Source organism: Dermacentor variabilis, chromosome 8 (genome assembly GCF_050947875.1).
Source record: "Dermacentor variabilis isolate Ectoservices chromosome 8, ASM5094787v1, whole genome shotgun sequence".
NCBI classification, from domain to species: Eukaryota; Metazoa; Arthropoda; class Arachnida; order Ixodida; family Ixodidae; genus Dermacentor; species Dermacentor variabilis.
In genome coordinates this window covers 39,401,921-39,415,632 of record NC_134575.1, presented here as the reverse complement: position 1 = coordinate 39,415,632, position 13,712 = coordinate 39,401,921, and the positions used below count along the sequence as shown (strand labels likewise).

At 48.1% G+C, this 13,712-nt stretch overlaps 1 protein-coding gene across 2 annotated transcripts in view; it reads right to left on the bottom strand.

Moving 5' to 3' along the window:
- LOC142590083 (gamma-glutamyl hydrolase-like) overlaps window positions 1-13,186 on the bottom strand; it is a 32,314-nt gene extending 19,128 nt beyond the window's left edge. Inside the window, exons 1-3 of one of the 2 annotated variants that reach the window (XM_075701934.1) lie at window positions 12,945-13,186; window positions 1,867-1,984; window positions 333-383 (exon numbers count right to left, since the gene is read on the bottom strand). In XM_075701934.1, coding sequence (XP_075558049.1) covers window positions 333-383; window positions 1,867-1,984; window positions 12,945-13,020 — 245 coding nt within the window. In that variant the 5' untranslated portion in view covers window positions 13,021-13,186. The remainder of the gene's footprint in view (window positions 1-332; window positions 384-1,866; window positions 1,985-12,944) is intronic. The other variant, XM_075701933.1, reaches the window with a different exon arrangement.
- Between the last annotated feature and the right edge of the window lie 526 nt (window positions 13,187-13,712).

Sequence of the window (13,712 nt, the reverse complement as noted above, 5' to 3'; positions counted from 1 at the left end):
CCAAAGAAGACGAGGTCGACGTAATTGGACACGAAATACGATACGAATAAGACATGAAATTAGTGAACGACGAACATGAAAAAAGAGGCAGACTTAATGGAGAGATATAGTCAGCATTTCTTCAACGAATCGTTTTAACCGCCATGTACGTCGACTTTGTCATCTTAAGCGTCGGCACTAGGTTCGCCCTCTCTTTTACTTTCTTGATGCATACGGTTACAGCAATTCCCAACCACAGTTAACCTACGAACGCCGCCATGATAGAGTACGCTAAACTATAACAGCAGTAACTAAGACCACAGTTAATCGGTCGAAACTACAAGTACACTTACCCGTTGACGGAGTAGAATAGTTTCTTGTAGTACTCTTTTGTTTGGTTGACACTGCAAGAGAGTCGTCCCAGCGTGCAAAGAAATGCGAAGAACATTAAAGTGTAACTTTATGTGCAAGCGAATCACATGATTACACATGATTACAGCAACAGATGATTGCAAACATATGATAACGGCAATTCCTTATGTTAACTATACTTCCTGTATTGTAAGGCCTTGAAGAAGACAAGTCCACTTGTCGAAACGTTGGCTCCGGCATTCACCTTGTTCACGTTTTGCTCATCGTCTTGAATTGCCATCTCCCGCATTCCCCGTCTTTTCTCTGTATTGTAAGGTAACATATGATGCGCGTGTAGATGAAAGAATAACCTCTTTCACAATCGCAACGTGCTGCTCATTTATATAAATTAAGTTCTCTATCCGCATTTGTGACTATGCATATTTTTTGGAGTTCTCCGTTTCTTGCTGCCTTCTAAATTGTTACAGTACACGTGCACTTGTAAATAACCTTTAAGTTATGGATGTTAAAATTAAAGCGGTGCGCTCGCAAGGCGTATGCCCTTGGAACAAATCTCCAGGACGACGCCCGTTTCGATATATCAATCTCTCAAAGTGTGCAACGAAATACGCGGGCGTTCCAGTTATTTTCTCGCTGCAGTGCGTAAAATGACAGATTGCTAAACAAAATAAAAGTAAGTGGAACAATAGTGCATTTCCAACGCGCGTTTGACGGCGCGTATCTGAAGACCGAAGCCATGTATACAATTTTTTCCAAGCGCATGCGCCCCCTACTCTCGCCGTCTATACTACATTGCAACATGTGCCTTAATGCAAATGATTAATATTTATTCGTTAATTAGACGGCTAATTACTTCCATTTCCCGTGCCAGTAATGTCCGCCGCTTCGATGGTACCTTTACGCCATTATGCAATTAGGCTATCGACCACAGGTGTTTTCTTTTTAACACCGTATGATCTAAAATTTTAAGAAACGCGTACATCCTAAACGCACGAAGGCGGTAAGTCACGGCCCACATCCATAACCGCTGCGAATCGCTGCATTCATAACGCAAATATCTTGCCGAAGACGCATCACTTTCCTAAGTCACAAAGCCAATTGTTGAAGCCGGAAGGATCGACGAAGTTATGGCTTAGACAAATACACGCGTTGACCAACCATAACCAGGCTGCTGGCTCAACCGGCATCCTCGTAGCTCGAGTAAACAATGTACAGCGCCAGACTTCTGTCCAGTATATATATATATATATATATATATATATATATATGTGTGTGTGTGTGTGTGTGTGTGTGTGTGTGTGTGTGTGTGTGTGTGTGTGTGTGTGTGTGTGTGTGTGTGTGTGTGTGTGTGTGTGTGTGTGTGTGTGTGTGTGTGTGTGTGTGTGTGTGTGTGTGTGTGTGTGTTTGTGTGTGTGTGTGTGTGTGTGTGTGTGTGTGTATTTGTAGGAAGCTCTAAGCTTTGCACAAGGCATTGCCGACGCAAAAAAATACAAAAAGAAAGACTCGAACGCTTACAAAATTGGCACCGCTCGACCTCCTGAAGCCTCGATGAACTTGACGTAAGATGCGGCGATGTAGGTGTTCGTCCCGTTTGTATTGAACGCACGGCTGTAGAGTTGCTGCGACACGATGCCTGCGCGGTGACGTACCTCGTGTAAGTCAATTCAATCGGCGGCGGAGACTCGAGTGGAGGGTACGGGTAACGGCGTAAACCGTCCGCAAACAGACCGCACAGCGCATATGACCACCGCGTTCCGCACAGCGTTGAACTAATAAGCTGGTTTTTTTTTTCTAGAAACGACTACAAATGACCTGCTCTCTGTGCGGGAGTGCTAACTAGGATAACATGCAAGCGCCAGCAGACAATGGGAAAAAGTTAGACGCGAGTGCCGCGATGGGTTATAACTTGAACGGTTATAGAGTATCGCGGTTGGCGCTGCCTCTGTCGACTTACTTGGTGAACAGACGAGCTTTTTATTATTATTTTTTTAGAGGCGTCACAGTTTGGCTAGGGCCGGCGCGGTGGCGCGGTGCGCAAATGTACGAATTTCCCACAGGAAAAAAAATTAAAACTTTTGAAGTTAACGCGTCGTGGCGTCTGCGTCTCCCTTTTGTCCTTGTGTGCTAGCGCTAGAATGTTACCCGAAGACAACAACCGTTGTCATTACCATCCGCGTGTTCTAATGTGCTTTCATATTTTTTTTTTTGTCTTGTGCGGAATACCTCCTTTTTTTACCTGCCGTATCTAGACCCCTGCCGTTCTTTCGGATAGTCTACGTGGCTAGTTGGACACTAGAGGCAACAAAATTTTTCAGACGGCAATCTCATTAATTACCTGAAGTGTGCTAATTATGTATCTCATTGCTGACCTGAGGGCGCGTGTTGTGATTCCGAAATTGAAGCCAATGAGCAGTGAAGTCGTATCTACAACTTCCGATCGAGGTTCCTGCGACATTTTGTTTTCGCTTTAGACAAGAAGTTTTGTGAGATGATATTTTTTTTTTTTGCGTGTGTGCAGAACTACCGTAGTGCTAGATAGGCAAGTTTTGCGTGACGGGAACACTTGAACGCGAGTGAGATTATAACGAAGCAACTACAACATTTTGATAAGGCGAGAAAGGATTTCGTTCCAGTCTATTCACTTCGTACCGTCTCTTGCGTCGTGTCGGAGGCTGATAACGCGCGATAGTGTCGGAGCGGCTGCGTGAAAGGCAATGACGGAGAGGAAAAAAATGATGCCAAATGAAAAGAACGTTAGGAATTGCTGCCGTAGTACGCTTCTCAGCAACCCTTCAAGTAACACTGGGATTAAGAGACGCAGGCCGTGGGAGGCTCCGGATTTAATTTTGACCATGTATACGATTCCCTCACGTGCACCTAAACGTAAGCAGACGAGCGTTTTTTTACATTCCACCCCCATCTGAAATGTGTTTATGGGTGTACATTAAACAGAGCACATGCCCGAACGTTAACCTTCTGGTAACAGGTCAAGGCCCTTGTAATAACAGCTGATTGGTATTATAAAAAAGTCACCGTCGAAAATATCCGGCAACAAAGAGTTTCTCTCTCGCTCTCTACATTTCACTAATTACTTTTCTTAATTAAAGCCTCTCTGGCGTTCTGTTGCTAAGCGTGAGGTCACGGATTCGATTATCGGACCGCGGCGTGCTCGCACATTTACTGAGACGCAATTTTTAAATATATATATATATATATATATATATATATATATATATATATATATATATATATATATATATATATATATATATATATATATATATATATATATATATACTACGGAATATCCACATGTTGCAATCTATGTGAAGCGAAGCTTGCGCGAAGCGGTTAAATGAAATGCTATAAATTTGCTCATTTCATTACCGCGTCTTTTGGCGTAAAGGAAACTGGCTCGCGTGGCAGTGTTCTGTCGCGCACGTGCTATATACGCAATGTGACCAAATCTCATCTCCGCTCGCATGTTCTTCATTTCTTCTTATTTTTTTAAATATCATGTTAAATGTCACACAGTCGTTATCATTACGCCTAAACGAGAGAACGCAGACCGCTGCTCGGCGCTCAGAAGCCTCACTATAACCGGCACGGCACACGGAGTCAGCGCCTACGAGACCGCCCCCCACGGCACCGTTAAGGGCGTCATCAGGGGTGTCCCGATGGCGGACACTATTCAAGAAATCAACGACTACCTTGCTCGAGAGTATAATCCCACTGCTATGCAAGCCAACCGCATCGGCAAGACGACGACGGTGTTAATCGCATTCGACGGCGACAAGGTCCCGAACTACATCGGATACGGCAACCTGCTGGTCGAGTGTTCGCTGTATCGCAAGCAGATCGATATGTGCTACCGGTGTGGTCGCCTCGGTCACCGGATGGACGTTTGTCCCAACCCCGAAGACAACATATGCCGTGGCTGCGGCATGAATAATCCCGAAGAAAGCCACGTTTGCAGTAACCCCAAGTGCCGCCTCTGCGGGGGCAACCACCTCACCGCGGACATGGAGTGTACAGCGAGATTCAAGACGCCATACGTCGTTCGTAAACGGCGTTGGGAATGCCAGCAACGAGAACAGGTGCAGCAGTAGCGGCAGCAGCCGAGGGGGTCAGCGTGGCAGCAGACAGCGTGGCAGGCGCCGGGCGGGCGCCGCATCCGCTCCCAGACAAGGCGAGGGAGAAGCACGGGCGGTACCAGGGGTGCGATCGGAGACATTTTGTTCGACACGCGTTCTGTTCGGTTTCTTCAACGTCACAAAAGTGGCAGTGTGCAAAATTTGTGACAACAGGGCGGAGAGAGCAGCCAATCAGGAAGCGCTGACACCTCCCCAGAAGTTTACTGCCGTCGTTTGTCGTCTGCTTGCAGACAGTATACTACAAAACGAAATGTTTCTCGCCTTCCAAATGAATAAAATCTTTATCTAAAAAAAATTAATTTTTTTTTCTCAAGCCCAAACACGTTTTCAAATTGTAGTACGTGTGACTACTGCAATTTATAACTATTAGTTTCTTTGCATCGTCCCTAGGTGGTGCCGCGCTGAGCGAGAAGAAAAAAGAAAAAGAAACAACGGGAAGAGTGGCGCTTTTGTCTTCGTCATTTTCTACTTCTTGGGCGGTAGATTTGCGCACGGAACCAACTTTTCGCGGCCTGACCCGTAGATTAAGTCGTGATCACTTCATCTTGGCAACGGTGAGATGCTCATTTTTCGCATCCAACGTCATGACTCTAACCGAGAGTTGGCTCCATTTGGCCTCCACTTTATCCATTCTTACTGTTAGACTGTTCCCTTGCGCAGACATTTGAGAAACTTGGCTAGCGATTTGCGTAAGCATGCTCATGACCGACTCCATTGTCGGAGGAACGGCGGCCTCGGCCTTCTCTTCCTCCATGGCAACAACTGCCGTTTCTGTCTGTGGAGCTTGCGTCACTGACTGTGTCAACGCCGGTCACGTGATCAGCGCCGGTGGCGTGATCAGCTTCGTCGCCTCTGGAGCAGCGCTGGTGGTGTCTCTCTTGGGTACTTTCCTTTTAACTGCACTGACGTCATCATCACTGTTCTTTGTTCTACTGAGCGTCTCGATACGCCCCATCATTGCTTTCATCTGATTGTTTTGGCTCTTGATTTGATTGTTCTGCCTCTCTATCATCTCCTTCAGTTCCAAACAGTGTCTAGACTCGTTGTCTTCGGAAGGGCGGGGGGAGCGGAGGGGAGGGAAATTGCGATTGTCAAGAGCGACGGGAGACCCCGCTGCCCAGCCCACCTGTTTCTCGGCGCCGTTGCTCCGCCGGGTCTTCGACTTGGACCTCGAACGAGATTCGCGCCTGCGAGCTCCAGCTGCAGATGGTGACCTGGGGCGCGATCGGATATATTTTGTTCGATACGCGTTCTGTTCGGTTGCTGCAACGTCACAAAGTGCCAGTATGCAAAATTTGTGACAGCGGGGCGGAGAGAGCAGCCAATCAGGAAGCGGTGACCTCCCCGGAAGTTTACTTCCGTCGTTTGTCGTCTGCTTGCAGACAGTATACTGCAAAACGAAATGTTTCTCGTCTTCCAAATTAATGAAATCTTTATCTAAAAAAAATTATTTTTTCTTCTCAAGCCCAAACACGTTTTCAAATAGTAGTACGTGTGACTACTGCAATTTATAACTATTGGTTTCTTTGCGTCGTTCCTAGGTTTCCTTGCGTCGTCCCTTGCGTCAGCCCTACCACACCCATACGGCAGTCAGTAAAACCAATAAGCTAGGTAATATATGCGCTGCCGTACAGAGGAAAAAGGAGCAGGTAAAAGGCAAAAAGAATAGATATTTGTCCAGTGAAGCACAATAAGAACAACAGTTTTACTGACTGTCGTATGGGTGTGGTTTATAATATTCCCCTTAGCTGTGGCCAATTCTACGTAGGGCAAACGGGACGGTGTATCGATCAGAGGCTAATGGAACATAAAAGGTCGTTAACCGGTGGATCGCCTCCTAATCTTTCCCTACATTGCCAAGATTGTAGCTGCACGCCAGAGTTAGATGGATGCGCGATATTGTACAGGCATAAGAATGAAGATACGCGTCTTATGGTAGAGGCATGGCATATCTATAATGGTGGAAGTGCATGCGTGAGTCAGCCTTCGATTACTTTACATAAGGCAGAGATTAAGCGCCTTAACAGTTATCTCTCACGTAGACCGGCACATGTAGCCGACTGACACGTGGTGATACCATTCCTGAGCTTGCGCTGATGAGTTTTGTGTCTTCTTTCTTTTTTCGCCTCAGTGCTCCTTTCAGGTGATAGTCAGCGGTCGTGTTGTACACTTCTCTACTCTTGTGTCCTGTCTTTACGCCTCACCTCTTTTTCGCATAATAAATACCTCAAGACCAAGAAGAGCGGTAACCCGACTCACGAGTATGAAGGAGATAGCAACGTCGAGATGGATGAAGCCTTCACCGAACTGGAGCTGGTTGCGGCCATCGATGAAAGTAATAAAGGCAGCGCACCGGGAATTGACGGCGTTACATACAAGATGCTAAAAAATATGAGCGACAAAAGCCGAGCTGAATTCCTAAACCTCGCCAACGCGTCCTGGGAGAAGGGTTCGTTACCAAAAGAATGGAAAGAAGCGGAGGTACATTTCATTCCCAAGCCGGGGAAACCACCCCACGTCGACAATCTGCGCACCCGTCTCCCTCACGTCGTGTGTGGGTGAGGTGGTCGAGCGTATTGTTTTCAAGAGACTACAGAGACATTTGGACGTCACTGATCAGATGCCACCGATCATGTACGGATTCTGGAGGCACCTGAGCACGCAAGACGTCTTGGTGCAACTACATGAGCTGGTTATCAAGCAAGCGAAGACTCCTACGCCAAGAGCTATCCTGGCGCTCGATCTCAAGGGGGCCTTCGATAACGTCACACACACGAAAATATTCTCCGTAACCTGCGCCAAACTGGGTGCGAAAAGCGAACATTCAAATATGTGCAGGATTTTTTAAGCAATAGAACGGCAACGATCAAAATTGGAAGGGAAAAGTCGAAACCGAGAGCCCAGGGAGACAGAGGGATCCCGCAAGGATCGGTTCTTTCGCCGCTTCTCTTCAACCTGACACTCCTCCCTCTCCCGGCTTTGCTTCAAGACATAGAGGGCATAGATCACGCTCTCTACGTAGACGATATCACTGTGTGGACGTCGAGGGCAGGTTCCGAGAGTTGTATGGAGGAGACCCCTCAGAGAGTGGCAAAGACCGTGCACGAGTTCGCTAAATCGTGCGGCCTCAGTTGCTCGCCACAGAAGTCAGAGTTACTCGTCATCAAGCGAAGAAGAAAGAAAGGAGACCAAGAGAACGTCCGCATCACCATCGACGGGACGATCATAATGCCAACCAAGCAAGCACGTATCCTGGGTGTCATCTTCCAGAACAATGGCCAGGCGGGGGCGTCGATCGACAAAATCAAGGTTTCAACGGAACAAATTTCGAACAAACATGATCAGAAGAGTCACAAACAGACAAAGGTGATTGAAGGATGACGATGCACTGACGCTCGTCCAGGCCTTCGTGATGTCGCGCATCGTTTACGCGGCGCCGTACCTCAAGTTACTCGAGAAAGACAGGGACCAGTTGAATGTCATTACACGCAAGGCAACCAAGATGGCGCTGGGCATGCCGAAGCATTCTTCGAACGACAAGCTTCTCGGCATGGCCAAGCACAACGTCTTTGAATACTTAATAGAAGCTCATCTGTCTAATCAAAGAGTTCGACTCAGTCAGACGTCGGCGGGGCGTCGCGTTCTTGCCAAGTTGGGCTGGCAAGAGGCAGAGCGGAAGGAAACGGGGCCGTTACCCAGGTTGTGGGCGCATAAAATCGACAGTAAGCCACTGCCTCGAAACATGAGGTCGGGTCGTAACGACGGCCGCAGAGCGGCTCGTATAGTGGCCTTGACGGGGACTTTAGGTCAAATAGTAGAAGAGGAAGAGGGGGTCACTCTCTTCACAGACGCTTCGTTACCCAAGTTTTCATCGAAAGCCACGCTGGCAGTGACGACGCGGGATGTGCTCGCAACCTGCGCCTCCATCAAGACGTCTTTTCCGGAGGTGGCAGAAGAGGCCGCGATAGCGATGGCACTCGCGCAGCCCAAGGTAGCAAGAATTCTCACCGAATCGCAAAAGGCGTATAACAGCTACAGAAAGGGGTGGGTGTCTCTTGCGGCACTAGATATTCTCAAGAGTAAACGCGACGTACCTGAAAGGAAAGTTGAGTTGATATGGACACCGGCTCACTCTGGGCTGGAGGGCAACGAACTTGCCCACCAGTTCGCCCGAGAGACGGAACACCGGGTAGAGGAAGGTGAGCAACAGTAGATAATTAGTTATAGGGACATTACGAACCATTACAAGACGGAGAGGCGCCGTTATCCCGATTCTCACAAATCGCTTAGCAGAGAACTTAGCAGTGATCTAGAAGCAGGATCCTTCCCTCACCCTTGCCTTCAAAGCAAGATGTACCCGGAAAGGTACGTGAAGGAATGTAATTTCTGCAAAACTCAGTTGGGCACACTCCAACACGTCATTGGAGTATGTGATTTCATCAAGGCAATCCCCCCACCTCTTACCTGCCCTACTACCCTAACCCATTCCTCATCCTCATCCACACTTACCGAGCGATGGGAGACCTTGCTAACCAGTACCGCCCTAGAAGACCAGCTCGTCCTGATGGGTCCCGTGAAGAGGGAACCACTTCCATCGACGGCGTCTAAGAATATGTCGAGCTCGGCTCAATAAAGTTCTTTCTCTCTCTCTCTCTCTCTTTCTCTTTTTAAATGCGCAGAGCCCCTCTACTGTGTTGTGTCGCAGTGTCATCCTCGACACGCGCCGATTATCTCAAGCAGCTATGTACTTGTTGGCAGATACTTGTCGGTAGATACTTGTAACAGCTATATACTTGTTGGTGGAAGTACTTGTTGGTACCGCCCGCTTCTTGGTCAATCGCCCCCGTTGTGAGTGCAGGCCATAGTATTAAAAAAATTATCATCATCACAATCAACACGCAGACACGCTTCTTGGCCGATCCGCCGTCGTTACATTACGTCAGTTGCGTTTCATCTGCGATATTATGGAAATAATCATCGTAATCAAGACGCGCGCGCACGCTTCTTGGTGTTAACCCCCCCCCCCCTCCCATATTGTGGGTATGTGCCGTGTTAGTTGCGTTTATGTGCAAACACCCGCTACGGTGACACGACTCCGTCGTTACACTCTACTAACTGTCATGGCGGACACCCTCACCGCGCAGCTACAAAAGTGAGGATACCCCGTTTTTTTTTTTTATTCCGTTGCACGTTATGCGAGTGGTTCGTCGCTGGTTAGCGGTTGGCCCCTCTCACTGGGGCGCACACTGACAACCTAACAACGTTGAGCAAAACGGGAACAAGGTGAAAGTGGGAGCCAACGTTCCGACAAGTGGACTTATCTTTCTTCAAGCCGACGTATGCTTTCCTCGGCACAGTGTTTATAGGTAGGGTTCCTCTAAAGGGAAGAGGAGGTAAGGCGCGTGGGTGAGGCAACGACCGAAAGTGTGTTAGCGGCGAGGATGTAGAATTGGCAACAGAGGGGTGCTGTGCACACGGCTGGTGACACGGCCGTGTGTCAACCGGCGTGTCAACGACCGAGTGTATAGCACCCCCTCTAATTACCTGCTTCGCTGGAGGTCGCTAGAGGCGCACGGCCATGTCTTGATTTGATTGATTGTCTTGATTGATAGAAGAAAGGCTTCGATTTTGAATCAGCATACCATCCGATACTTGACTGCACCCCACAAAGAAGACGCACCATTTGATGTGGTCTTTCTTTTTTTTTTTTTCTAATTGGACTACATAGATTATGCAAGACATGCACGTTGTACCGAAACCCTGAGCCCATTGTTTCGTCGGCATTACAGCATTCTCAAATGATTGGTCACTCGTCGGACATGAACGACCTAACAGAGTTTCAACCGGTCTGATACCACCTCTTCATAAGTTACCTTTCGTCGCCATTCTTTAAGTTCTGAACTACTTGTGGTCTTTCTTTGGTGCGTGCATGTGCACATCGTGATTTATAATTCCTTTCTGTGCCATAAATACGAGATGTGGTTCGCTACACAAATTACACATGATGTACCAAATAACGCGTACGAAATTAGGAATGTGTGGGCCTAATGGTTACTGCATCGGGCTGCTTCGCTGGGCGACGAAGTTTGAATCCCGCCGGCGAGCTTTCTTTGTTATTATTATTTCATTTCCTAAGAGGGAGGACGGATCTACTTGGCGTGAACACGACCAACAGAACAACAAACAACCGACCCACCCAGGCGAAATCATGGGATGGTGTAGGCAAGGGCTGCTTCGCTCAAAATGTCTCGTTTTATCTGATTTGAGTTCGCGTTAAAACAACCCCAGGCAATCGAAATTAAGTTTGGACCCTCCGCTGCGGCACCCTTCATAAGCGGCTGGGAATATAGCGGTTAAATATTAATTTTAGGGGGGGGGGGGGGGGCTATATTCGTAAAACTGAAGCCAGTCACGGTGGAAAACACAAATATTGACACGTGTACTTATCTTTATCGGGCGACCACGTTTCGCCGCCTAACAAATGTTATCGCACAGCGCGGGACGCGCCCGCATGTATCCGAAGTTTCTGGAAAGTTATCGATGCTTCTATCCGCTGTCTGTTGTCGCCGAACCTTGTGTTATCTGATTTCATCGCCTGACGCGAATGGTGTAGAACTTTGCGGAAGGCACGCGGGTCCCAACGATTAGTCTGGAACGTTCGACGACTGCTGTACAAAAGCCGACGCGCTTGACCCGCCGACCAGATTTTCGACGATCGCCGACTGTGTTCGCCGCTGTCGCCATTCTTTGAGTGTAGCCTGTTTTTGAGGGCACAAGTTCGCCCAATAAAACGCTAGTTTCGTCTTTCGCAGTTGGGCTGCTTTCTTCACCGTCACTACCACGTGACAATATTGGCTAGAAATACAGCGGCTGTAGCGTTGCGAGAGATTCACGTATGAAAATACGCGCCCATAATACGCTGCTGCTTAATTTAACATTCTACCGAGGTTCGTTTCCTCGCCAGTTCTCTGCTAACGTAATAAAGAGAATGTACTAGCACTCTGCCCCAATATGAAAGTGAACGTGTAGCCTGTATTCAAGAGGTAATTCCTACAAGTGTCTAATACGGAACGTCATTCATGGCTTCTTACTATATCGGTTGGCCCAGCTAACGGGTGTCAAGCAGTTCAGCGAAGAAAACAATTTAGAAAACATGATGCAAGGTATGATCTTAAGACCCAGGCTGTTCGGTCGTCAGACCTCTGACGACCGAACAGCGTAGGTAGCAAATTTTCAGAAAACTAAACTATCAAGTTTACAACTCGGTAATTCAGCAACGAAAAACTATGTCAATTCTGTCAATTGCGTCTAATAGCAAACATAAAGCGCACAAATTTTATGTATCATACATGGCTCTCAAACACACCACTAATATGGCATCGGAGTTGGGCCCGAGCATGGAGGAAGGAAAGCATAGGAGAGCACGGACGTACTGAAGAAAGTGTGGCGGAAGCCACGTGCTGGTTTTCGCAAAGGACCACTGGGACTGGTACCCCAACCATCGACGTTGCCATAGCAACCTCGCTCCTGAATTTCTCGCTGCTGCTCTAGGCCTCTGAAAAGCGAGGCAGGTTTTTTCGGGCCGCGTCATTCTCGTAGCAGATTCTGTTCGCGAGACAACCTGACTTTGGAGCGTGGTGTGTAAGCTTGAAGGTTGTGTTTAGGGTCTATGAGTGTGAGTGTCAGACAGTAACAATGACACTCAAGTTGTTGCTGTTGTTGTTGTTGTCTCAAAACACGGCTCGTAAAAGCAATCGAGGCACGGGTCTTCGTCGTCTTCTTCAACGCGCCACGGAAAAGCACGGGAGCGCGTCTGCTTCACTAAAACTGTTACAGAAGTTTCGTAGGCTCTGTTCTTACGCGCGTCGACAGCACACACTACTGGCGGCTCGTAGCGATGTAAGTTCAACGCTCCCGTCTATCTGCTTCGACGAGCTGATTGGAGGCCTAACGGGAGATGGCACACAAACATGGCTGCATTTCGGGCTTTCAAAACGTGATGTCAAGGCCTCTCCTATTTTGTTTCTTTCCTCCATGCGCCGTCTTCTTTATATATATATATATATATATATATATATATATATATATACATTGTTGAACAGCCTGTCTAACGATAGTTGGGAGGATACGCTCTACCTCGCAATGAGCGGCGGAAAAGCAAAATTTATTCTGGGAATGGGATTTCAGCGAAAACAGCTGCATAACTCCGAACAACCCGCCAAGACAGTTCACTTTTTAACAAAGCCACATGTTCCCACCTGGGCGCGCTGCTTTAACTATATTCAGCGCAACAAACAAACCAACGCGACAGTTGCAACCGTACGCACTATCTTCAGTCATGTTTGCGAGTCGCTCGAGCTCTCAAATGATATCCGCAGTTGTACGTAGACTACCGTAGAAAATAAAATGAAGCGAGACATAAGTGGCACACATACGCACCTATGATGGGTCTGTCCGTCGCCGCAGCGCAGACGACAGAAGCCGCCAAGCAGACGGTCAACGATACGCACCACATGGCAATAGACGAGACACTGACGTCTGCTATCGTTCAGAGAGGACAAGCCCGTTGTGCCAGATTAGCGCTTCCTCTAGTTATATGCCTGCGACGTCTCCTCCTATATCACTGGACGCGCCCTAGCAGGCACCGCGGTCTAACGCTCGCAACCGTACCGCTGGAGTCACGTGACTCCCGTCGGCGCAGCTCCCTGCAGACAGGCCGGGTGAGTCATAGTTTCAGTATTCCGCCGCTTCAGCGCTGGCGGCCGGCACAGGAGGCCGCAGTCCAGTGAGGCCTGTTGACTGAAAACTGTTAAAACACTGGGCACGACAACTGGCTTCAGCAGCCGCACGGTAAGTCTTTCCTGAAGTCCGCAGTGTGGATGTGCTAACTGCACACTACAAAGCACCATAGGGTAACTTTGTGACACTTAATCCTTACTCAGAATCGCCTTAGCCAGTGGTCACGCAAACTGCTGTCGGGAGGTATCTCGTTGAAAGACACATCCGGGCATTTCTTTTTTTTTTCTCTGACTAAACGAGCATTGCAACATGCTCCCATGGCGCATTGTTGAGCAATACGCACGGCTGTATAGCAGCGTTAACGAAGAAAGAGCATGAACTTCGTGTGCTTACGCATAAATCACAACGTTCGGTCGTCGTCTGCTCGAGTTTTACCGGCGGCGCAGCGACCGGTGTGTCGCAAGCGTC